Raw genomic sequence first — 26,832 nt, 5'->3', positions numbered from 1 at the left:
CGTTTCTACTAAAAATACGAAAATTAGCCAGGCATGGTGGCATGTGCCTGTAGTCCCAGCAACTTGGAAGGCTGAGACAGGAGAATTGCTTGAACACGAGAAGTGGAGGTTGCAGTGAGCAGAGACCGTGCCACTGCACTCCAGTCTGGGCAACAAAGCAAGACTCCATTTCAAAACAACAACAAAAACTAACAGTAAATAATTCATTCCCATAAGACCAGTGTCCAGTAGCACAATACAACCTGGAGCATATGAAGAATTAAATTTTTCTAAAGAAAACTGCCAGACATTTACAAATATTATAACTTAGAAAAACTGGATCTGAGCTCTAATCCAATATACCAGTGCTCAACAATCTATCATTCTAAACACTTTTTAAATTTCAAAAGAGTATGTGGTAACACAAGAACAGAATATGAATGACATAGCAAAAGTTTTAATTTTTGTGTCCCAGTTAACATAAGACTTATTTTTAAGAAGAAAAATCTGTTGATGGCCAGGCCGGGTGGCTCACACTTGTAATCCCAGCACTTTGGGAGGCCAAAGCAGGTGGATAGCTTGGTCAAGGCTTTAGTGAGCCATTATCGTGCCACTGTACTTCAGCCTGAGCAGCAGAGTGAGACCCTGTCCAAAAAAAGTCTGTTGATAACAGTTATCATATGTCTATCTAGCCTAAAAGTAGATCATGCTTTCTTTGGTTGATTCTTCTAAAGCCTAAATATATTAGAAGGACCCTTCACTATGTAATTCCAATAAAAGTGTGCAGTTTGTTCAATATCATATCAATTGAACATTACAATAATTTCAGTTAGCACACTATGTCCTGACTACTAATGCAATCTCTTAACAGAAAGTAGCATGTAATCATTACATTAACAGAACCATTTAACAGAAATCATAATGTAATCATTCTGAATAAACACAAAATGCAAAGTAAAACCAAAAATGCTATGACTTGTTTTATTCATTTTTACACATGAACTCACTAAAAAGCCAGCCTGTAAGCCCAGCTTAAACCTATTTAAACACAAAACATTGTTTATGTTTGGGCATGTCTGTTACACACTACCAGATATCCCCCTAATACTAGTGAGGTTTCCTGTCAATTATGTATCTCTGTGCTCTTAAAGGAGCACAGTTAAAGTAAGTATAAATACTTTCAAAATTTTAATAGAAGAAAAAGATAACATCCAATTATTACATAACTAAAAATGTTTGCTTCTCAGGTTTACCAGAACTTTCCTGACTCCTGAACATATGAATTCAAACAACTTTCATGATATCCTAAACAAAAATAGGTTTACCAATAAATATTAAGAATTTTCAAGAAAGTCATAAAAATGTTAAAATACAATTCTAATTTTATCTAGAATTTGCTACACTAATATTTTCAATACATTTTCTTTCTCTGCTTTTTCGGATAACCCTGAAAAAATTATTCACAAGCTGACTTTTTGATAAGTAATAAAATGTAGTGTCCTTCTCTACTAGTGAGAGAGCTTGCTAAATTAATGTTTTATCTAAATCTCAATTTTCTTTTTATTTTTGAGATGGAGTCTTGCTCTGTTGCCCAGGCTGGAGTGCAGTGGCGTGATCTTGGCTCACTGCAACCTCTGCCTCCCAGGTTCAAGCAATTCTCCTGCCTCGGCCTTCCAAGCAGTTGGGATTATAGGCGCCTGCCACCACATCTGGCTCATTTTTTATGTATTTCTAGTAGAGACGGGGTTTCACCATGTTGGCCAGGCTGGTCGTGAACTCCTGACCTTGTAATCCACCTGCCTCGGCCTCCCAAAGTGCGAGGATTACAGGCGTGAGCCACTGTGCCTTTTTTTTTTTTTTGAGACAGACTCTCACTCTGTCGCCTGGGCTGGAGTGCAGTGGCGCTATCTTGACTCACTGCAACATCCGCCTCCCAGGTTCAAGTGATTCCCCTGCCTCAGCATCCCGAGTAGCTGGAACTATAGATGTACACCACCACGCCCTGCTAATTTTTGTATTTTTAGTCGAGATGGGGTTTCACCATGTTGGCCAAGATGGTCTCAAACTCCTGACCGCAAGTGACCTGCCCGCCTCAGCCTCCCAAAGTCCTGGGATTACAGGTGTGCCACTGTGCCCCCTTTTTTTTTTTTTTGAGACAGACTCTCACTCTGTCGCCCGGGCTGGAGTGCAGTGGTGCTATCTTGACTCACTGCAACATCCGCCTCCCAGGTTCAAGTGATTCCCCTGCCTCAGCATCCTGAGTAGCTGGAACTATAGATGCACACCACCACGCCCTGCTAATTTTTGTATTTTTAGTAGAGATGGGGTTTCACCATGTTGGCCAAGATGGTCTCAAACTCCTGACCGCAAGTGATCTGCCTGCCTCAGCCTCCCAAAGCGTTGGGATTACAGGGGTGAGCCACTGTGCCTAGCCTAAATCTCAAACATTTTCTAGTATAAGAGTGAAAATACAAGTTTCTAAGGAAGTTCAATGACATATATTCAGTCCCTACCTGATTTAAAGGGTAAAAAACAGAAAATACCTTGTTAGTAAATTTAGCACCTCACATACTTGAAGAACACTAGAGAGGCTGGGCTACAGAAAATACAACAAAAAACAGTTCTGCAACTGGGCAAGGTGGCTCACATCTGTAATCCCAGCACTTTGGGAGGCCAAGGCAGGCAGATCAATTGAGCCCAGGGGTTCGAGACCAACCTGGGCAACAGGGTAAGACCTTGTTTCTACTAAACATTTAAAAATTAGTCAGGTGTGGTGTTGTGTGTCTGTACTCCCAGCTACTCTAGAGGCTGGGGTGGGAGAATCAGCTTAGCGCAGAAGTCGAGGCTGCAGTGAGCCATGATTGTGCCCACTGCACTTCAACCTGGGTGACGGAAGTGAGATTCTGTCTCAGAACAAACAAAAAACAGTTCTAAGACAGAAGCAGATGAAGCGCCCTGGACACAGCAAATGAAAATAATCATTTTTCTGAAAAACAGGAACTGAACTACTGAATCATATGACATAATGGCCTAAGTTATCTGAGCCTTTGCAGAGAGCTTCTCAACCTGAACTTCTCTGCCTCGATACTCCCTTTGGAAATGCAATAGAGACTCTATGGAAATGGAAACATCTCATCTATTTAAATGTACTCACTACCTTCTCAAGAAGAGGAAAAAAAAAAGAGGTAGCTACAAAAATATTCCCAACCTTGTCATAGAAAAAACATAACTATTAACTTCCAAGAATAAAGCAAAAAGTAAACAAGAACATAAAAACAAAAACAAAAACAAAAAAACCTGGTTGGGCGTGGTGGCTTATGCCTGTAATCCCAGCACTTTGGGAGGCCAAGGCGGGTGATCACCCAGGGTCAGGAGTTTGAGACCAGCCTGACCAACATGATGAAACCCCGTCTCTACTAAAAATACAAAAATTAGGTCGGGCTTGGTGACGGGTGACTGTAATCCCAGCTACTCGGGAGGCTGAGGCAGGAGAATCGCTTGAACTCGGGAGGCAGAGGTTGCAGTGAGCCAAGATCGTGCCATTGTATTCCAGCCTGGGCAACAGAGTGAGACTGTCACCAAAAAAAAAAAAAAAAAAAAGAAAAAGAAAAAGAAAAAAAACCCTACCACACAGACAAAACAGCAAACAACAAAACTGCCAAAGTTATCCAAATTTCAAGACTTTCAAAAATATTTACTTTAGTGAGCACCATTTACACTATGTTTTAAGCAATTCTACTTTAACATATTTCATAGACTGTGCAAAAACTTGTTTGAATTTAGGAAGGCCTCTATCTCTTATCTGCAGATAAGTATGTCCAAAAATGTTAAACAATATTTCTCCCAGAGCAGGACTAATTCAACCATTGTGGACAGATGAACGAACCTCCAAATTGCAAGGGGTCCCTTCTTCAAAGATAGAGCTAAAAACCTAGTAATTGGCCAGGCATGATGGCTCAAGCCTGTAATCCCAGCACTTTGGAAGGCAAAGGCAGGCGGATCACGAGGTCAGGAGTTTGAGACCAGCCTGGCCAATACTGTGGAATCCCACCTCTACTAAAAATACAAAAATTAGCTGGGCATGGTGGCGCACACCTGTAGTCCCTGCTACTCGGGAGGCTGAGGCAGGAGAACCGCTTGAACCTGGGAGGCAAAGGTTGCAGTGAGCCGAGATTGTGCCACTGCACTCCAGTCTGGGCGACAGAGCGAGACTCCGTCGTAAAAAAAAAACAAAAACAAAAAAAACCTAGTAACTATTATTAGAATAACTTTGCTAATGAGAAGAAACACCAGCAATGATTTATTTATTTTTTTTTTTTTTTTGGAGACGGAGTCTCGCTCTGTCGCCCAGGCTGGAGTGCAGTGGCCGGATCTCAGCTCACTGCAAGCTCCGCCTCCCGGGTCTACGCCATTCTCCTGCCTCAGCCTCCCGAGTAGCTGGGACTACAGGCGCCCGCCACCTCGCCCAGCTAGTTTTTTGTATTTTTTAGTAGAGACGGGGTTTCACTGTGTTAGCCAGGATGGTCTCGATCTCCTGACCTCGTGATCCGCCCGTCTCGGCCTCCCAAAGTGCTGGGATTACAGGCTTGAGCCACCGCGCCCGGCCTGATTTATCACCATTAAATAAAATATTAAAGTCATTCCTTAACAACCAAAAGTCACACTCCTCTAAAAATAAAAATAAGTGGACAGGCACAGTGGCTCACAGGATCATGCCTGTAATCCCAGCACTTTGGGAGGATGGGGGGGGGAGCGGATCACAAGGTCAGGAGTTCGAGACCAGCCTGGCCAATGTGGTGAAACTCTGTCTCTACTAAAGATACAAAAAAATTAGCTGGGCGTGGTAGCGAGAGCCTGTAATCCAGCTACTCGGGAGGCTGAGGCAGGAGAATCGCTTGAACCTGAGACGCGGAGGTTGCAGTGAGCCAAGATCGTGCCACTGCACTTCAGCCTGGGTGATAGGGCGAGACTCCATCTCAAAGTAAATTAAAAAAAAAAAAAAAGATCAAAGAAAAAAAGAAATTTTGTTATTTCAATAAGTCAATTTAAATAATACAAGCCAATTTCTACAACCAAAGAACAAAATAAAATCTTATTATTAATTGAGAGTGGCTTCTCTACCAAGTAAAAAATCTACAGGCAGTATTTTGTTACTACTGACAGGCAATAAGATTGTTTCTAAGTAAAGGTAAACCCAGCAACACAACATCCTTCACATTTGTTTAATGAGCCTCTACATTCTTCACATTCTTCTTTTGCTAGTTTGTTTTTTGTTTGTTTGTTTGTTTGTTTTTTGAGATGGAGTCTCTCTCTATCCCAAGGCTGGAGTGCAGTGGTACGATCTTGGCTCACTGCAACCTCTGCCTGCCAGGTTCAAGTGGTTTTCCTGTCTCGGCCTCCCAAATAGCTTGGATTACAGGCGCCCACCACTACACCCAGCTAGTTTTTTTATTTATAGTAGAGATAGAGTTTCACCATGTTGGCCAGGCTGGTCTCGAACTCCTGATCTCAGGTGATCCACCTACCTTGGCCTCCCAAGTACTGGGATTACAGGTGTGAACCACCACGCCCAGTATTCTTTTGCTAGTTTCTAATACAAATGAAATATATCTATTTTCTCTATCAACACTTATCCTAGTCATCAGTTTTTTCTCTTCATTTATATTGCCCCTGCCCTTCCTATCCATGGTTTCAGCCAAACGGAAGACAAGCACCTGTTCATAGGATTAAAAGCAAAAAGAAGTTTAAAGATTTGGGGAGTGGGCTGGACGCAGTGGCTCATGCCTCTAATCCCAGCACTTTGGGAGGCTGAGGCAGGCAGATCACCTGAGGTCGGGAGTTCGAGACCAGCCTGGCCAACATGGAGAAACCCCATCTCTACCAAAAATACAAAATTACCCAGGCGTGGTGGCACATGCCTGTAATCCCGGTTACTCGGGAGGCTGAGGCAGGAGAATCATTTGAACCCAGGAGGCAGAGTTTGTAGTGAGCCGAGATCACGCTATTGCATTCCAGCCTGGACAACAAGAGTGAAACTCCATCTCAAAAGAAGAAGAAAAAAAGATTTAGGGAGTGATCAATATCAATTTTGCAAACTGAGATTTTTAATATGGCTACAATGTCGGTCATATATAAAAAGCTGTCACATAAAAACAAGAGACTAAACCTTGAATCTTAAGAAAGTACAATAAAACTACTATTTAAAAAACAGCCATGTTTTCTTACTTAATGAGCAAACTCAATTCTTCTACTTGACCTAGCAATGATTAATTACCTCAGAAAAAAATTATGAATCTGTATGTTGCTATAAACTTGTACTAATCCATGGCAAATCCAACAATATGCAAGAGTTCACACATTACACACATTTGTAAATAATAACACTGTATCTTTAGTTTCCTTTTTCTATCTACATGAGAGAGATGATGCTGCATATAATTTGAGCTAAATTTCATTATTACTTAAAATTTTTAGAAAAAAATCAATAGCTCTATTATGCAAAATAACTTAGGAAATAACAATGCAAAAATAAAAGGTACCTGCTGTTGCTTGAAATCAGGTCTTTTTTTGATAAGATTATAAACAGTCACGTATTTCATATATAGCACATAGGCCCTTTCCTCATCACGATCTAATCTGCATTCTTCTGCTGTCTTAAAGATCTTCAGGGCACTGTGCACATAACTTGAAATTAGAGAAAAAAAATAATTAAAGTACTTGACATCTGGGAAAAAAATACAGGTCATATACAAAGTCCACAGATAATCTTTATCAGGGGTCCCCAACCTCAGGGCCACAGGTTGGTACTGGTTCATGGCCTGTTAGGAACCAGGACACACAGCAGAAGATGAGTGGTGGGCTAGCCAGCAAAGTGTCATCTGTATTTACAGCCACTCCCCATTGCTCGCATTGCCACCTGAGCTCCGCCTCCTGTCAGATCAGTGGCGGCATTAGATTCTCATAGGAACACAAACCCTGTTGTAAACTGCACATGTGAGGGATCTAGGTTGTACACTCTTTTTTCTTTCTTTTTTTTTTTTTTTTTTTGAGACGGGGACTAGCTCTTGTTGCCCAGGCTGAAGTACAATGGTGCGATCTCTGCTCACTGCAACCTCTGCCTCCCAGATTCAAGTGATGCTCCTGCCTCAGCCTCCCAAGTAGCTGGGATAACACGCATGTACCACCATGCCCGGCTAATTTTTGTAGTTTCAGTAGAGACAAAGGTTTCACCATGCTCGTGAGGCTGGTCTCGAACTCCTGACCTCAAGTGATCCTCCCATCTCGGCCTCCCAAAGTACTGGGATTACAAGCGTGAGCCACCATGCCCGGCCAAGGTTGTGCATTCTTTATGAGAATCTAAGGCCTGATGATCTGTCACTGTCTCCCATCACCCCAGATGTGATGGTCCAGTTGCAAGAAAACAAGCTCAGGGATATCACTGATTCAACATTATGGTGAGTTGTATAATTATTTCATTATACATTACAGTGTAATAATAATAGACATAAAGTGCACAATACATCTAGTGCACCTGACTCATCTCAAAACCATCCTCCCTAACCCTGGTACATTGAAAAATTGTCTTCCACCAAACCAGTCTCTGGTGCCAAAAAGGTTGGGGACCGCTGATCTTGATAAAGCAGATTTCATGATTTAGGTTCCACTACTTCAGAATTGATAAAAGTTAGATGCAAGTTTGGATACAACCAACTTATATAGAACACTTCCTCTGGGATAAGGGTAGTGCTAGAGGTAAACCACACATTGCTAGAAAGGAATCATCTGTCTTAGGCCTGACCTTAAGGATTGTCCTATCTAAAGGTGGCTTTACCTTTCCCATTGTTTCCCATTTGAAAATCACTCAACAGGAGTTAAATAGAGTTGTTTTCTGTTACCCCATCAACATTACCAACTTAGCAAGATAAATAGCCCAATCCCTCTCTTACTCTTTCTGCCCTTCAAAAGATCTTTTTATTTTAATTTAATTTTATTTTATTTTGAGGCAGAGTCTCACTCTGTCGCCCAGGCTAGAGTGCAATGGTGCAATCTCAACTCACTGCAACCTCCGCTTCCAGGGCTCAGGGATCCCTCAGCCTCCCACTAGCTGGGATTATAGGCCCATGCCACCATGCCAAGTTAATTTTTGTATTTTTAGTAGAGATGTGGTTTCACATGTTGCCCAGGCTGGTATCGAACTCCTGACCTCAGGTGATCCGCCCACCTTGGACTCCCAAAGTGCTAGGATTACAGGCGTGAACCACCATGCCCGGCCTCAAAAGATATATTTTTTTTTTTTAAAAAATAGAATCTTACTCTGCTGCCCAGGCTGGAATGCAATGGTGCAACTTCAGCTCACTGCAACCTCCACCTCCCAGGTTCAAGTGATTCTCTTGCCTCAGCCTTCCAAGTAGCTGTGATTACAGCTAATCACATGCCTAGCTAATTTTATATTTTTAGTAAAGATGTGGTTTCACCATGTTGGCCAGACTGGTCTCAAACTCCTGACCTCAGGTGATTCACCTGCCTCGGTCTCCCAAAGTGCTGGGATTAGAGGTGTAAGCCATGGTTCCCAGCCAAAAGTTATTTTTTTATTGTTATTATTTTTTGAGATGGAGTCTCACTCTGTCACCCAGGCTGGAGTGCAGTGGCATGATCTCAGCTCACTGCAAGCTCCGCCTCCTGGGTTCACACCATTCTCCTGCCTCAGCCTCCCGAGTAGCTGGGACTACAGGTACCTGCCACCACGCCCGGCTAATTTTTTAAAATTTTATTTTTAGTAGAGACAAGGTTTCACTGTGTTAGCCAGGATGGTCTTGATCTCCTGACCTTGTGATCTGCCCGCCTCAGCCTCCCAAAGTGCTGGGATTACAGGCGTGAGCCACCGTGCCCAGCCCAAAAGCTCTTTTTTAAACGCCCATTTTGTCTTTAGTAACGTTTCAAAATTCAGTTCATTCTGGCATTTTCCGTTCTGACTTTCTTTAAAGTTTCTATCATTCTCTGGCCAGGTGCAGAGACTCACGCCTACAATCCCAGCACTTTGGGAGGCCAAGGCATGGAGGATCACTTGAGGCCATGAATTCAAGACCAGCCAGGGCAACATGGTGAGACCCCATCTCTGTAAGAAATTTAAAAATTATCTGGGCACTGGGGCACAAGCATGTGGTCCTAGCTACTTGGGAGGCTGAGCCAGGAGGATCACTCAAGCCCAGGAAGTCGAGGCAGCAATGAGCAATGAGCATGCCACTGTACTCCTCTGCCTGCATAAGACAGCAGACCATGTCTCAAAAAAAAAGAAAGAAAGAAAGAAAGAAAGAAATTATTATTTATGATTATTTTTGAGGCAGAGTTTCGCTCTTACTGCCCAAGCTGGAGTGCGATGGCACAATCTCAGCTCACTGCAACCTCCGCCTCCCACGTTCAAGCGATTCTCTTGCCTCAGTTTCCCGAGTTGCTGGGATTACAGGTGTGTGCCACCATGCCTGGCTAATTTTTTGTATTTTTAGTAGAAATGGGGTTTCACCATGTTAGCCAGGCTGGTCTGGAACTCCTGACCTCAGGTGATCTGCCTACCTTGGCCTCCCAAAGTGCTGGGATTACAGGCCTGAGCCACCATACCCGGCCAAAAAGGAATTATTTTTATATCGTGTTATGAAAAGACAATGACTTGTGGCTGAATATTTTTTTTTAGAAGCTTCATAATCTTAGCCTCTTAAACTTTATGACCTAGAGGTCATATCTGTATGATATGTCTGGAGAGTAGATAATATGCATATGAGCAGAATATATATGTATTGTGCTACAATTACATTAAGACCTTCTCTAAGGAGGTCTTATTTTATTCGTGTGATGGTGTTATTTTCAAATAAACTTTAAATTAACATTCATCTAACTTTAATATGGAAATGAACTAAAAATTAATAATATTTGATTCAATCAAACTAGCAAAGGATACATCATACCTCTTAGTGCTTATTTTCTCTGGTTTAACTTCCGTCTTCTTATTGAGGTCTTTTAGTGAAGAACTGAGGTAGAGTTCTTTAGGAACTGAAGCCACAGCAGGCATGATGAATTATCTTTACTTTTCCCCTTTCACAATGGATGCTATATTTCCTTAAAAGTAGTTCTTTTCTGAAAGAAATACAAATAATTATACTAATTTTCCTCATTAACAATAAAACAAGTGAGCAGTTTAAAAAAATAAAACTCCTAAACCGTATCCTTTGCTAACAGGGTTAATTTTAAATTATTTACAATATCTATTTCAGGAGTTTAAGATACGCAGAACATGAGTGAACAATTTAATAATTTTTTTCAAATTTTAATTAACCAAATGAATTACTTTTTGTATCATTTTGCTTTAAGAGTTGGGAATCTTACCTGTCAAAGGAACTAGCGGTAAGAATAATAAAAGTTTTTACATGTTTCTTCTGTTAAAATAGCATTAATGTATAGATTATAAGTAGATGGAATTTTTATCTAGAAACATTTCTCTTTGCTCATTGACGATACCCGTTTATTTATTTTTTTAAGTGATTTCTTCCTGTTTTTTTTTTGAGATAGGGTCTCACTCTGTCACCCTGGCTGGAGTGCAATGGCACGATCTCGGCTTACTGTAACATCCACCTCCCGAGTTCAAGCAATCCTCCTACCTAAGCCTCCTGAGTAGCTGGAATTCCAGGTGTTCACCACCATGCCCCAGCTGGTTTTTGTGTTTTCAGTAGATATGCAGTTTCATCATATTGGCCAGGCTGGTCTCAAACTCCTGGCCTTAAGTGATCTGCCTTGGCCTCCCAAAGTGCTGGGGTTATAGGTGTGAGCCACCATGTCTGGCTACTTCTTTCCACTCTCTTAATAATCTTCATTCTATCCGTTCACTATTATTAAACAAATGGATATCAATGAACATCTAATTGTAAAAAGCTAAGTAAGGTACAACTTGGAGCAGGGGATGGGGAGGCCTCTGCTCACTTATGGAAATTCCAAAAGCATCCCAATTTGCTTTAATTCTAGTAACATTTTATATTAAATATTAATACTTTGTGATTCATTGGTACTCATCCCTTTTAACCCTGTGCACATGAATCCACTGTCTTAGTCACCAAACCATTTTGTTCTCTGAATATGGCATTTTTATCATTTTCACTTTTTTTCTATCTATACTTGCTCCAGGTATCTATAAACACATGTTGAACCAAACACTTTAATTTGTACTTTCAGATCTATGCATTTAGAAACAATGATCTAATATACAAACATTTTCTATACCATCCACCCTGGGTCCTGTGTCTAAAACTGTAGTGATAGGGGAGAAAAGGTCTCTGGACCACACTGTCACACCCAAATGGGTCAACTGATATCAAATACGTCCTTCTAGCGAGGTATCTAATTCATCAACAATTCATCATCAAACCTGCAAAGAGCATCCATTAAGGAAAGAGTATGACAGGGTTCCCCTGGGTTTCCTCATACTTATAGAGACAACAGCATTGTTTCAATGTCAGTGTAAATCATCAGGAGACTTAACTTGCAACAGTAGGCCTCGTGTTAAAGAGAGGTATTAAAGGGGTATACAAGGTATGGTCTCTGATTCTCCAAGAAAAAATAGTTTAACCAGAAAACATACCTTCCCCGCCTTACCACCTCATTATCTCCTGCCCATTCCCCACAATGTTGAATGAAAAACCAAGAATATGTGTAATATGATACTCTACATAAAGTTTAAAAATCAAACTGAATTGAACAATATATTGCTTAATGATATAAACGAGGTAAAACTATAAAGACAGACAGAAAATGATAAACACAATGTTATATTTCTTGGGAGAGGGAGAGTTGTAATCAGGAAGACACATATAAGGAGCTTCAGGGGTACAGCAAGGTTCTATTTCTCAAACTGGGTAGTATGTGCACAGGTGATCATTTTAGTATCATGCTTTATAACATATAAAAGAATATATGTAATGTACTTAAAGTTTTAAAGAAAGAAATAAAATAAGCATAACAATGCAAACATGAGTAAAGCAATGCAACATACATAAATATGAAGAGAGTACCCAAAGAGATGTAAAAGTTAGGAAGTTATGGGTTAAACAAGCAACTAACAAAAAATATACATTAAAAAAATATATTGATTAAAAAAAAAAGACTTGGAACATTGGGGCCAGGCATGGTGGCTCACGCCTGTAATCCCAGCACTTTGGGAGGCCAAGGCAGACAGATCACTTGAGGTCAGGAGTTCAAGTCCAGCCTGGCCAACATGGTGAAACCCTATCTCTACTAAAAATACAAAAATTAGCCAGGCATGGTAGTGCATGCCTGTAATCCCAGCTACTCAGGAGGCTAAGGCAGGAGAATCACCTGAACCTGGTGGGTGGAGGTTGCAGTGAGCTGAGATCATACCCCTGCACTGCAGCCTGGGTGACAGAACAAGACTCTCTCAAAAAACAAAATACAACAAAAAAAAATTAGCTGGGCATGGTGTCAGGCACCTATAATCCCAGCTATTTGAGAGGCTGAAGCAGAAGATTCAACTTGAACCTGGGAGGTGGAGGTTGCAGTGAGCCAAGATTGCGCCACTGCACTCCAGCCTGAGCAACAGAGTGAGACTCCGTCTCAAAAACAAAACAAAAAACCCAACAAAGTTTAAAAAACTAACGTGGAAGAGAAAGTTGTAAGCAGTAGTAATACAACATAGTATATCAAACTATAGAGTTACAAATATTACAGTATAAGAAAAATCAAGAGAGAAGATTAAGTATGACTAGAAGGATCTTGGAAGTCATCATCAAAGAGACAATATTTGATGTGAGTCTTGGTGGGGGAAGGTTTTTCAAAGAGATGAAGAGCAGGATGAAGAAAAGAAAGTAAAGAACATCTTTAGGAATCAGCCACTACACAGAATGAACAAGGATCAACAAGGCAGTGGGGAAAAAAAATAGACTTGGAATAGGTAACGGAAGGCTTGAATGTTACTAAAGCATTTACTTTGTTTTCTAAAGATAGCAGGGCTCTGAAGTAGGGAGAGGTAAGTGATTGAAACTAAGAAGAGTATAAAGTTAGGCGGTGACAAACTAGATAGGGAAAAGACTAGTTATCTATTATAATGATCCTAGGGAAAGATGATGAAGGTTAGAACTAGGGCAGTAGAGATGGAATAGAGGAAGCAGATACAAGAGACACTGCAAAGGTAGAATGACAGGACTTGGCAAATGATTAGACACAAGGAGGGAAAGTACAGGGATAAGATTACGATGTCACCAAAGATTTTAGCAAGGGTTTCTAGGAGAAAGACTGTACTTTTTAAAAGCTTCCTTTTCTGTCCCAAATCTTCCATTTGATTTTTGGAAAGAGTTCAAATAAGTAACAATCTTCTCTGATAATGTCTAAAGTCCATTAAAAACCCATAGTTGTTTCTATTTTTATTAACAAAATCATGTAAGTTATACAGTCACTTAATGATGCCTAGTGTTAAAAATATTTTCAGCATTGTTTTAATATGCTATTTGAGCCTCTACAGTCACACACATTTCTGCAGAAGTCAAACAGAAGGTAAAGGGTATTTTCCCCTAATCAAGTGAGAAAGCGAAACATGTAAGTAATTCCTCAGTATCTGTAGGCGAGTGGTTCCAGGACTTTTCCCACAAGTACCAAAAATCTGCAGACGCTCAAATCCCTGATATAAAATGGTATAAGATTTGCATATAACCTTACTTTAAATCATCTCAAGATTACTTATAATACCTAATACAATGTAAATGTTATATAAACAGTTATATTGTATTGGTTAGGGAATAATGACAAGAAAAAACTCTGTACATGGTTCAGTACAGATGCAATTATTTTTAAAAAATATTTCCAATCTGCCACTGTTAGAATTCACGGATACAGAAGGCTGTGTATCCAACCTAAATCTATGTGAATTTAACATGTTACATTTTTGATAAGTCATTCTGCTGCATTTTGCCATTAAAGAAATCTATAGACAGACATAAAATATATTAGACTAGAATGACTGAATGAACTCAATTTCCTTATTTTGGCTGCAATCGTTTAAAAAAAAAATAAAAGAGCAGCAGCAACAGCAAACCCATTGATACTTATACAGAAATGTGCATTAACTACAGAAGTCAAATAATTTGCAGAATTTATTTGTTTAGATCTAGGACAAACCATAACATACAATGCATTAAAATTATCTTACGTAGCTGGGTACGGTGGCTCACGCCTGTAATCCCAGCACTTTGGGAGGCCGAGGCAGGTGGATCGCTTGAGGTCAGGAGTTCAAGACCAGCCTGGCCAACATGGTGAAACCTCATCTCTACTAAAAATACAAAAATTACCCAGGTGTGGTGGTGCACACCTGTAATCCCAGCTATTCAGGAGGCTGAGGCAGGAGAATCGCTTGAACCCGGGAAGTGGAGGTTGCAGTGAGCCAAGATCGCACCACGACATTCCAACATGGGCGACAGAGCAAGACTCTGTCTTAGAAAAAAAAAAAAGTATGCTTCAAAAAGGATTGCAAGTGAAAAAAAAAATATATGTATATGTAAGAAAAATTAACATGCAAAAAATAAACAACAAAAAATAAAAATTCTTAAGACGTGTAAACCTGACAAAGATAAAGAACTTCAGCCTTAGTCAAACAGCAGTGCTCCAAAAGTGAAACCCAAGTGTTGAAAATGAGTTAATAAAGAGAAAATGTTCTTTCTCTGACATCCTTCTGCTCCTTTCTAAGAGAAAGAGTAGGGATTAGATGACTGGAACCACAAAGTGAAGACTAAAAGGTAAAAAGTGAAAATTGAGGTTTGCAGTCATTCAAACTGGTCCTGATTTTAAGCAGGGCTTCACACCAGCAACTCCCAAGGTCTCTGGCAACATCGAAAGGAAAGCAAAAGTTGTCTTTGTTGCCTGCCCACCATCTCTCCCTATTTCTGCCCTTAGGCAGCAACAATACTCAACGTAAGTATCTTCTTGCTGTCTTAAATCTCATAATCCACTCTACACTTATTCTATGTAATGTGCCACAAACAACTAAGTATTGATTAAATAACTTTTTTTTTTTTTGAGACGGAGTCTCACTCTGTCGCCCAAGCTGGAGTGCAGTGGCATGAACTTGGCTCACTGCAACCTCCACCTCCCAGATTCAAGCAATTCTCCTGCCTCAGCCTCCCAAGTAACTGGGATTACAGGCACCCTGCCACCATGCCTGGCTGATTTTCGTATTTTAGTAGAGACGGGGTTTCTCCATGTTGGCCGGGCTGGTCTCGAACTCCTGACCTCAGGTGATCCACTCTCCTTGGCCTCCCAAAGTGCTGGAATTACAGGCGTGAGCCATCGCGCCTGGCCGATGAAATAACATTTTAAAGTAATCCTCAAGTATTAAGAAGGCTCAACCCTCTCAAGATTTAATCACTGCTAAAATGTATGGTATTTTCTGAGCAACTACTATGTCTCTAGCACTATGCTAAATGCTTGAGGGCAGTGTTTTTAAAATCCATTAGAAGGTCATGATCAGCATTAAAAAAAATAGTAAACATCAGACTATGTCACACATAGTAAGGTTAGGTACTGTTTCATAAAATTGTTTCAGTTATGTACATGTGTATATGATGTAACACTGGATGAAAATGTAAAAAGTATTTTTTAATATAGGTGACAATTTTAAAATATAAGTATGGAAGTCTCACACTACTGCAATGTAACTCCAAGTATGGTCCAATGACCAGTGCTGATTAGGGAACTGTTTGTTATCAGTTTGTGATAAAATAAGAAGTTTGTGACAGAATGTAGATCAGTTAAGCACACTGACCTTTTTACAGTAGTAGCAAGACTTTTTCCATGCAAAAAGCAGTGCACTGACTGGGCGTGGTGCCTCACAGCTATAATCCCAACACTCTGGGAGGCCGAGGTGGGAGGACTGCTTGAGCCCAGGAGTTCAAGAACAGATATTTATGTTGAGTATTGCTGCTGCCTAAAGGGCAGAGATAGGGAGAGATGGTGGGTGGCCGATAAAGTGAGACAAAAAATTTTACAAAAAATTAAAAAATTAGCTGGGCATAGTGGGGCACACCTGAAGTCCCAGCTACAAAAGAAACAAACTTAAGTTCCATCTCTTCCATCCTTTATGGTCCCAGTTCTTGGAATTTGTTTCTTCATGTGAATCTTATAATGTTTGGGATCTACATCATTCCTTAAATATAGTAATGGGACCGGCCGGGCGCGGTGGCTCAAGCCTGTAATCCCAGCACTTTGGGAGGCCGAGACGGGCGGATCACGAGGCCAGGAGATCGAGACCATCCTGGCTAACACAGTGAAACCCCGTCTCTACTAAAAAAATACAAAAAACTAGCCGGGCGAGGTGGCGGGCGCCTGTAGTCCCAGCTACTCGGGAGGCTGAGGCAGGAGAATGGCGTGAACCCGGGAGGCGGAGCTTGCAGTGAGCTGAGATCCGGCCACTGTACTCTAGCCCGGGCGACAGAGTGAGACACCGTCTCAAAAAAAAAAAAAAAAAAATATATATATATATATATATAGTAATGGGACCAACAGACAATTACTATAAGGCTTTAAAATCCTCATACACATGCAGTGCTCGTGATGATGTGATGAGGCAGAGTGAAACTGGCCTTGAGGATAGAATTTAGCTAAGAACAGGGTAAGAAAGGAGGACATCTGGCTGGGCGCAGTGGCTCACGCCTGTAATCCCAGCACTTTGGGAGGCTGAGGCGGGCAGATCACTTGAGGTCAGCAGTCCGAGACCAGCCTGACCAATATGGAGACACCCCGTCTCTACTAAAAATACAAAATTAGCTGGGCGTGGTGGTGCACACCTGTAATTCCACCTACTCAGTAGGCTGAGGCAGGAGAATCTCTTGAACCCGGGGTGGGGATGGAGGTTGCAGTGAGCCAAGATCGCGCCACTGCACTGCAGCCTGGGCAACAAGAGCGAAACTCCATCTCGAAAATAAATAAATAAATAAAAATAAGAATAATAAGGAATATTACAGACGTTATTGGAAAATAATCAACTGGGTAGGGGGAAAATGTTGACATGTCTTTGAATCCCTGGCACCTATCTCTGTAGTCCTCACATAGTCACCACTTTAATAAATGCTTCTCCCTGTCAGCTGAATTTAACTAAAAGAAACAAAAATAAATGTTGACTAACAAGAATAACTAAATTATGGAGTCACATTCTGGAAAATTTTGAAGCCATCTAGAATTCTTTATATTTGATTCAGCAGGCAATAAAAGCCAGTTCTTGATGGGAGAAATAGTATCTCAAGATGGTCAAATTAGGGATATGTAAGTAAGATTGAAAGGAGATGAGAACAAGGGAATGATACTATGGAAAAGAGTAACTAGAAGGTCACTGCAGAAAAGAACACAAAATGGTGGAAACATGCTTTGGTAACTGGTTGATTGAAACAGTATTTTCTCTTGCTCACACTCACTCACACACACACACACACACACACACAAATACCCTGCAAAATATTAAGAGCAGTAGTGCTATTAACAAAAAAATGAATACTGCAGTTTAAAACTGATCAGTTTACAGCAGCATTTCTTGACCTTGCCATCACTCACATTTTGGACCAGATAAACATTTGTTGTAAGAGGCTGCTCTGTGCCGTGTGCACTGGAGGACGTTTAGCAGCATCCCTAGCCTCTACCCACTAGATGCCAGTTTACTATCATCCTTCCCTTCCAGTTGTAACAACCAAAACTGTCTACAGTCATTGCTAAATGTGTCCTGGAAGGCAAAATTACCCCCAGTAAGAACCATGTGGTTTACAGCAAAGTAGGTAATTCAATGTGGAAAATGTTGAGTGTATGCTAAAGGAACATCTAAAAATGTAAATATTAACTATAAATCAGTTATATGTGAGAGCAGACAGATATTAAATCTTTATCAACTAATAAGGCATCAATGTTGATTTTGATAATCCCTATTGTTTTGGAAGATAAGTATTGACACCAAAATTATATGTTATCTAGGATTTGGTGAACTGCTGGGCAACACAGTGAGACCTCATCACTACAAAAAAAAAAAAAAATTAGTGGGGCACGGTGGCATGTGCCTGTGGTACCAGCTTCCCGGAAGGCTGAGGCAGGAGGGTTGCTTGAGCCTGGGAGGTTGAGCTTGCAATGAATCATGATTACACCACTGCGCTCCAGCCTGAGCAATAGAGGGAGACCCTGCCTCAAAAATAAAATAATCATATTTTCTTCAGTTTTATGTACATTTTTAATCTTCTATAATAGTTTTTAAAACACAGACATTACTTACACTAGTAACTAAAATCAGGAGGATGAACCACTAAGGAAATGAGCTCTTGTTTCTTTACAGCTGAAAAGTTAACTTAAAGGGCCCAGAATAGGGGGAGTCTAAAGGAGGAATCGATCAGAAAAGGAAGCAGGAGTCATTAGAATGATGGAAAACCAGGAAAGTATAACATGAAAACCAAAGAAAGAGAGAATAGAGTATTTCAAGAAACCTTTACAAAGTTCTTAGAATGCCATGAGAATAAAAGAATAAACTAGCCCTAGTTCTTTTTTTTTTTTTTTGAGATGAACTCTCACTCTGCCATCCAGGCCAGAGTACAGTGGCATGATCTCAGCTCAGCACAACCTCTGCCTCCCAGGTTCAAGCAATTCTCTTTTCTCAGTCTCCCAAGGAGCTAAACTAGCCCTAGTTGTAAAGAGTGTCTAAACTGGCTTCAGTTAGGTAAACAATAGAAACCTACTATACACAAGGTGCAGTGTTGTGATACAGGGGATACTAAAAAAAAATACACCTCTTAATAAAGTTTCTGCCTCTTAAAATGAAAGACAAGTACATAATGGTAACAAAGTAAAGTATGGTTTAGTGCTGTGATATAGGCACTTAGCAAACCAGGCCAATGTCTGTTCATTTTATTAAGGACCATTACCAGAAACTAAAAAAAGGGTAACTGTTTTCCAGAATAGATATCTACATTTATAACTTTAATTCATTTATTTTGTCTTCTCCCTCATTGCTTAATTTTTTTAACTGATGCAAAATTGTTAAGTAGGGAGCCAGATCACACTCAACATGTACCAAAAACATAGTTCTCAATCCCAGCTGTATGTTAGAATCAGTTACCTAGAGAATTTAACAAAAAAATTGATGCTCAGATTCCACTCCTAAATAATTAAATCAGAATCTTTAGGGATTTGAGATATACACACAGGTATTTATTTATTTATTTTCTTATTTATATATTAAACAAAATAAAGACAGAGTCTCACTATGTTGTCCAGGCTAGTCTCAAGTTCTTGGGCTCAAGGGATCCTCCTGCCTCGGTCTCCCAAAGTGCTGGGATTACAGGCATGAGCTGACCTTGCCTCGCCCATATAGGTATTTTTAAAAACCTTCCCAAATGAATTCTAATATGCAGTCAAGACTGGAAATCATCAATATAAGAATGAATATAAACATGTTGCTAGAAGCAACAAAATAATACGAAGGCAACAATTTGTTTCCAGCTGAAATCAGCATCTTAAATCATTCAACCTACCAAAATTTTAAAAAATCATTTTCATTTTTAAAATTCTGTAACTGAGAAATTAAAATAACACCTCCAGGATTCTTATGCCCACAACTTTTTTTGTTTTGAAATTGGTATTATAATGTGTAATTATTTCATTTCACACTATTAAAAAGACATGTGGGTTCACATGATTATTGGTGTTTCAGAATTCAGTGCAGTAGTTCCCCTTTATCCACGGTTTCACTTTCCATGGTTTCCGCTACTTGCAGTCAACCACAGTCCAAGAATATTAAATAAAAAATTCCAGAAATAAACAATTCATAAGTTTTAAATTGTGCACCACCTCACTTCGCCCAGCCTATGACATGAATCATCCCTTTGTCGTGTATCCACACTGTAGATGCTACCTGCCTGTTAATCACTAAGTGGCTGTCTCAGTTACCAGACTGACTATAGCAGTATTATAGCGCTTGTGTTCAAGTAACCCTCATTTTACTTAATAATGGCTCCAAAGTGTAAGAGCACAGATTCACATATGCCAAAGAGAAGCTGTAAACTGCTTTCTTCAAGCGAAAAGGTGAAAGTTCTCAACTCAGTAAGAGAAAAAAAAAAAAAAAACTCATGCTGACGTTGCTAAGATCTACGGAAAGATCTTTTTTTTCTGCAAAACTGTGAAGAAGGAAAAAGAAAATTTGTGTTGGTTTTGCTGTCACACCTCAAGCTGCACAAGTTATGGCCACAGGGCATAACTTTTATTACACTATATTATAATTATTCTATTTCATTATTAGTTATTGTTGTTAATCTCTTGCTTCTAAGTTAAACTTTACCATAAAAATGTATTTATAGGGAAAACATAGTATATATAGGGTTCAGTACTATCTGTGGTTTCAGGCATTCACTAGAGGTCTTGAAACATATCTCCTGCAGATAAGGGGAAGACTGCTGTATTACTAAAAACTAAATTGTAGGCTGGGCGCAGTGGCTAATACCTGTAATCCTAGCACTTTGGGAGGCCGAGGTAGGCGGATTGCCTGAGCTCAGGAGTTCACGAACAGCCTGGGCAACACAGTGAAACCCTATCTCTATTAAAACAAAAAAAATTAGCCAGACATGGCGGCGTGTGCCTATGGTCCCAGCTACTTGGGAGGCTGAGGCAGGAGAACTGCTTGAACCCGTGAGACGGAGGGTGCAGTCAGACAAGATTGAGCCACTGCATGCAGCCTGGGCGACAGAGCAAGACTCCGTCTCAAAAACAAACAAACAAACAAAAAACGAAATTGTAATGTGTTAGTCAAAAGAGACAAGGCTTAGTTAAGCCATATTCACTATACATGAGAACTGTTTTACTTGAATTAGTATGGTATTAGTCAGGTGTGGTGACGTGTGCCTGCAGTCCTAGCTACTTGGGAGGCTGAGGCAGGAGGATCACTTGAGCCCAGGAAGCAGAGGTTACAGTGAGCCAAGATCATGCCATTGCACTTCAGCCTGGGTGACAGAGCAAGACCTTGTCTCAATTTAAAAAAAAAAACAAAGGGCTACATGCGATGGCTCACGGCTATAATCCCAGAACTTTGGGAGGCTGATCACCTGAGGTGGGCAGATCACCTGAGGTCAGGAATTCAAGACCAGCCTGGCCAACATGGCAAAACCCTATCTCTACTAAAATACAAAAATTAGCCGGGCGTGGTGGTGGGTGCCTATGGTCCCAGCTACTTGGGATGCTGAAGCAGAATTGCTTGAACCCACGAGGCGGACACTGCAGTGAGCCGAGAACACATCACTGCACTCCAGCTTGGGAGACAGAGCAAGACTCCGTCTCCAAAAAAAAAAAAAAAAAAAAAAAAAAAAAAAAAAAAAAATTAGTATGGCTATAAATGTAGAATTCTAAATAACTTTAATATAATATGTCATCATTCAGTACTAGTAAATTCTATATTATGGAACTGTTGCAGGCCTTACTTTCCATTTATTAATCATATGACTTTCAACAAATTCCATAAATCACTCCCAACATGACCACCACTGCTCTTCAGTTTACTTTCATCTGCAAAATGAAACAGGAATGATTTGTCTGCTTCTATAGGGTGACCATAGGTATCAAGTGAAAAAATATACAAAAACATGTTTTGAAAACTGTAACATGCCGGCCGGGCGCGGTGGCTCAAGCCTGTAATCCCAGCACTTTGGGAGGCCGAGGTGGGTGGATCACGAGGTCAGGAGATCGAGACCATCCTGGCTAACATGATGAAACCCCGTCTCTACTAAAAATACAAAAAACTAGCCGGGCGTGGTGGTGGGCACCTGTAGTCCCAGCTACTTGGAGGCTGAGGCGGGAGAATGGCATGAACCCGGGAGGTGGAGCTTGCAGTGAGCCGATATCGTGCCACTGCACTCCAGCCTGGGCGACAGAGCGAGACTCCGTCTCAAAAAAAAAAAAAAAAAAAAAAAGAGAACTGTAACATGCCATTAAAACATAATGCATTATGGTTAAAGAAATTGGAAATGGGTTGGGCGCAGTGGCTCACGCCTGTAGTCCCAGCACTTTGGGAGGCTGAGGCGGGTGGATCACAAGGTCAAGAGATCGAGACCATCCTGGCCAACATGGTGAAACTCCATCTCTACTAAATACAAAAATTAGCTGGGCGTGGCGACATGCTACTTGGGAGGCTGAGGCAAGAGAATGGCATAAACCCAGGAGGCAGAGGTTGCAAAAAGCCGAGATCGTACCGCTGCACTCCAGCCTGGCGACAGAGCAAGACTCCATCTCAAAAAAAAAAAAAAAAAGAAAAGAAATTGGAAATTGGAAGCATACCTTATTATTCATCTGCTATATAAATGCAAACAAGAGTCCAATACAACTTTGTCATCAAAATTACAGTAGACAAAGCATGGCCACAAATTCTTTGACATTTTTCCCTTCAAAAGTGAGGGTTGGATACTGGTCTGACTGCTCTAACCAACAGAGTATGTTGGAAATAATGTTGTGCCTATTTCTGGGTTCAGGCTTTTTGGGAGACACGCAGCTTCTATTTCCTGTCTCCTCAAACATGTATTCTTGGAACCTAACCACCATACTGTTCACGTCAGAAGTTCAAGTCACGTGAAGAGGCTATGTGTGGGCATTCCAGTTGACATTTCCAGCTGAACTCCTAGCCAACATCAACTGCCTTCACATGAATTAGCCATTTTGGATGTCCAGACCAGCTGAGCTCTCGGATGACTCCAAACTCAGCTGCTTATCTGAATACAAACGCATTAAAGTCTAGGTGAGAACCACTTAGCTAAGTACAGGCAGGCCAGAGAAACAGGAGAGATATAAATTATAGTTTTAAGCCACTGTGTTTTGGAGTCATTTGTTACGCAGCAATAGGTAACTGGGACAACAACAAGGTATTTTTTAAATGTTTCCTTAATTATTTCTAATTTTATTAGCAACACATCCTTGAAGACTTTTTTTCCTTTCACTTCCGTAAATATGAGCGCATTTTCATGTAGAAAAGTTCATAATAAAGTATAATGCTAGACTTATGAAAAAAATTTAATGTACTGGTTTTATTTTCCAACTGTCTTACTCAAAAGTCATTTTGATTATTTTCCATTATGTCCACGCTTTTTATTTTAATTTTTTGAGATGCAGTTTTGCTCTTGTCACCCAGGCTGGAGTGCAATGGTGCAATCTCAGCTCACTGCAACCTCTGCCTCCCCGGTTCAAGCGATTCTCCTGCCTCAGCCCCTGGAGTAGCTGGGATTACAGGCGTGTGCCACCATGCCCAGCTAATTTTGTTTTTTAGTAGAGACCAGGTTTCGCCATGTTGGCCAGGCTGGTCTCGAACTCCTGACCTCAGGTGATCCACTCTCCTCGGCCTCGGAAAGTGCTGGCATTACAGACGTGAGCCACTGCGCCCAGCCACGTCCACATTAATAAACAAATGCCCATAATGATTAATAAAGTCCAAGTAAATATATTAAAAAATGAAATGCTAAAAAAGTCACCTTTAAAACATTTTTGTTAGTTTTTCTTATACATTGTTTTCTAAAAAAAATACATGCCTATGTGCAAAATTTCATTAATGACAGGTGTGTATATATATATATTTTTACTACTACAGGGTCTTCACTATCTAATATTAAAGATGCATCCAATGTGTCACAAGAAAAGGAATACCTATTTCAAGGCAGCCATATCAACATGATAAAGACATAACACAACCGATATCACCTTCCAGATATGCTTAATGGTCCAGGGATATGTTGTAAGGAGAAACTACCCAAATCTATCATGAATGACATTCACCAACGAATCTTAAACAGAATCGGCTGAAATGCAAAATCTGCTTACATGGCAAAGCCGCAGCAGAGCAAGCCTAAAACAGGAACACTTCCTTAACAAATAACCACTTGGCATTTTTAATGGCTGCAGCAAGATATTTACAAAACTAAGGATGCTTCGCAGATTCAGAAAAGGTAATATCCTTTAGATACAAATCCCTTTCATCTGAAACCCTCAGGTCTCTTAAATTCTAAATTCCTTAGGCTCTGCAACACCTCCGTGTCAGGTAAATATTTTGTTAGTGATTAAGTGACTTGTTCAAGGTCACAGAATGAACTGGAGGCAAGAAATAAACCCAGGAGGGTGGTCTGCAGCTTTCTATATAAATGCACATCGCTGCAAGTAAGGATTCCGATAATTTCCAAGGTGGAGTGGCGGCGAAATGAACTTGTCCCACAACTCTAGGTTGGAAGGCACTTTTTAGGGGGGCGGGGAAAAGCTTCTATTTGAGGCAGTCATAGTTTTAACTCTGATAAGCTTATAGGGTCTTTAAACTCCTACTTCACTAAAATGAAGTGTGACTAGGGAAGAGGAGAAACTGGGAAACAGTTTTAGGAGCTGTAGTAAGGCCTGGGATTGTAGGCAGATTGCAGAGAGTAAAATAAAAAAAATAAAAAAAAAACAAAAACAAAAAACCGGAAGCAAGAGGAAAGAGGTCAAAGTCGGGTATAAGTGTCCAAGAGAACGGAAGAATGGTCAAAGCCACCTTTTAAAACCGAAAAACCGCACGAAACTCGCTTGGCAATCCTAGATGGGTGGCGTAAAAGACTCAAGGTTGGGCCCTTCCTCTCCACAAGCCGGTTCTACCTTTCGGAGTTGTCCCACTCCTCTCCGCGGACAGGGCTTGTCTCCCGGGTGACCAGCAGCTGGTGGAAGGAGAGGGGGTTCACAGCGGACGACTTCCCAGAGGACAGGTGCCAGGGCCCAAGACCCGCACTCACCGTGACGCCCGGCGCGCTTCACTAACGCCAGCCTTCTCGCCAAACGCCCATCTCCCAAGAACTCGAGGGAGAATTAGCCTTGGCTATCAGGACGGAAGCCAGCCCAGCTCATCCCCTTTTCCCGATTTGCATTGCGAGGCGACGCGTCGCGTCTCCAGACGTCACGGTAGGGGCTGGGCTTCGCGTGCGCTCCTTGACTTCTCTCTTCCACCGCCCTCCCCCTTTCGGTGAGGGCCGAGCGGCGGGGCGAGGGAGGGTCGAGGGAGGGTCGAGGAGGACGTTATGGGTGGGCGGCGGCGGCAAGGGCGGGATTTCTCTGAGCCGGATCAACACAGTCGGCCGGTTCTGTACCCCCCGCACTGCACCCTGCATTTCCGGGTTGCAACCGGGCGGTAGCCAAGCGGCCCAGGTTCGCTTCGCATCCTGGGCCTTGTGGAAGAAGCGAGGTTGCTCTTGCATCCCTTTACTACGTTATTTTCCTCCTCAGATTGGAAATTAGAAAAAACTTAAAAGGGGATTTAACGCCCCTCTATTTCTGTCTTAACATTCTCTGAAGCCAAGCCTTTCTTTGGTCAAAGAAAAACAGGTATTATCCTAAAACATATTTTATGTACAATTTTTAACGTCATTTAAAAGGCCCCGTCGAGGCCGGGCACGGTGGCTCACGCCTGTAATCCCAGCACTTCGGGAGGCCGAGGCGGGCAAATCATGAGGTTAGGAGTTCGAGACCAGCCTGGCCAATATGGTGAACCCCCCCCACCCCCCATCTCTATTAAGAATACAAAAAAATTAGCTTGGCGTGGTGGCGCGCGCCTGTAATTCCAGCTACTCCAGTGGCTGAGGCAGGAGAACTGCTTAAACCCGGGGAGGGGAGGTTGCAGTGAGCCGAGATCGCGCTGCTGCACTCCAGCCTGGGCAGCAGAGCAAGACTCCGTCTGGTTGGGGGAAGGCCGGTCTAACAGAAACGAAATGAGAGGTCTGAACTTTCTCGCGAGCTGATCTTTGTACTCTCTTAGAGAAAGGTGATTGGATGCTCCGGTTATCTGTAAACATAAAATTGATTTGGGTGGAGCTTTAGGCAGTAGTCACTAAGGCCTCAGGAACACTCCGGGTGTCTTAGGGATGGGAAATCTGGCAGCAAGATCTAGTAGACGTAGGCCGGGCGCAGTGGCTCAAGCCTGTAATCCCAGCACTTTGGGAGGCCGAGACGGGCGGATCACGAGGTCAGGAGATCGAGACCATCCTGGCTAACACAATGAAACCCCGTCTCCACTAAAAATACAAAAAAATTAGCCAAAAAATTAGCCGGGCGTGGTGGCGGCGCCTGTAGTCCCAGCTACTCGGGAGGCTGAGGCAGGAGAATGGCGGGAACCCGGGAGGCGGAGCTTGCAGTGAGCCGAGATCGCGCCACTGCACTCCAGCCTGGGCGACAGAGCGAGACTTCGCCTCAAAAAAAAAAAAAAAAAAAAAAAAAAAAGATCTAGTAGACGCTTTTAAGTGAAAGTGTGTGCCACATTGTACAGTGTAAACTGCTCGGGTGATGGGTGCACCAAAATCTCAGAAATGACCACTAAAAAACTTTTCCATGCAACCTGTTACCCCAAAACTACTGAAATGAATTTTTTTTTTAAAGGATAAAATAAAGTGTGTTCAATGAATTTGTAATGAAGGCCAGTTTCAGTGGCCCAGGCCTGTAATCCCAGCACTTTGGGAGGCTGAGGCAGGAGGATCCCTTGATCCCAAGAGACAGAGACCAGCTTGAGCAACAAAGGGAGACCCCCATCTCTACAAAAAAAAATTTTAAAATTAGGCTGAGTGCAGTGGCTCATGCCTGTAATCCCAGCACTTTGGGAGGCCGAGGTGGGCAGATCACTTGAGGTCAGGAGTTTGAGACCAGCTTGGCCAAAATGGTGAAACCTCGTCTCTACTAAAAATACAAACATTAGCTGGGCGTGGTGGCACGCACCTGTAATCCCAGCTACTCAGGAGGCTGAGGCAGGTGAATTGACTGAACCAGGAAGGTGTAGGTTAGATCATGCCACTGCACTCCAGCCTGGGCAAC

General features: G+C 41.6%; 1 protein-coding gene across 14 annotated transcripts in view; it reads right to left on the bottom strand.

The window, feature by feature from the left end:
- The window catches only part of USP8 (ubiquitin specific peptidase 8), a 78,351-nt gene extending 53,468 nt beyond the window's left edge, over positions 1-24,883 (bottom strand). For 5 of the 14 annotated variants that reach the window (XM_028850511.2, XM_077938537.1, XM_028850509.2 and 2 more), the window contains exons 1-3: positions 24,771-24,883; positions 9,939-10,107; positions 6,519-6,663 (exon numbers count right to left, since the gene is read on the bottom strand). Coding sequence is in view for 8 of the 14 variants with exons in the window: in XM_028850509.2 (XP_028706342.2) it covers positions 6,519-6,663; positions 9,939-10,042 (249 nt within the window). In the remaining 6 variants the exon portion in view is untranslated. 14 annotated transcript variants of the gene reach the window in all.
- Between the last annotated feature and the right edge of the window lie 1,949 nt (positions 24,884-26,832).

This window comes from Macaca mulatta, chromosome 7 (genome assembly GCF_049350105.2).
Source record: "Macaca mulatta isolate MMU2019108-1 chromosome 7, T2T-MMU8v2.0, whole genome shotgun sequence".
NCBI lineage: Eukaryota > Metazoa > Chordata > Mammalia > Primates > Cercopithecidae > Macaca > Macaca mulatta.
Note: the sequence above shows the minus strand (reverse complement) of the source record. Positions and strands in the feature narration are given on the sequence as shown.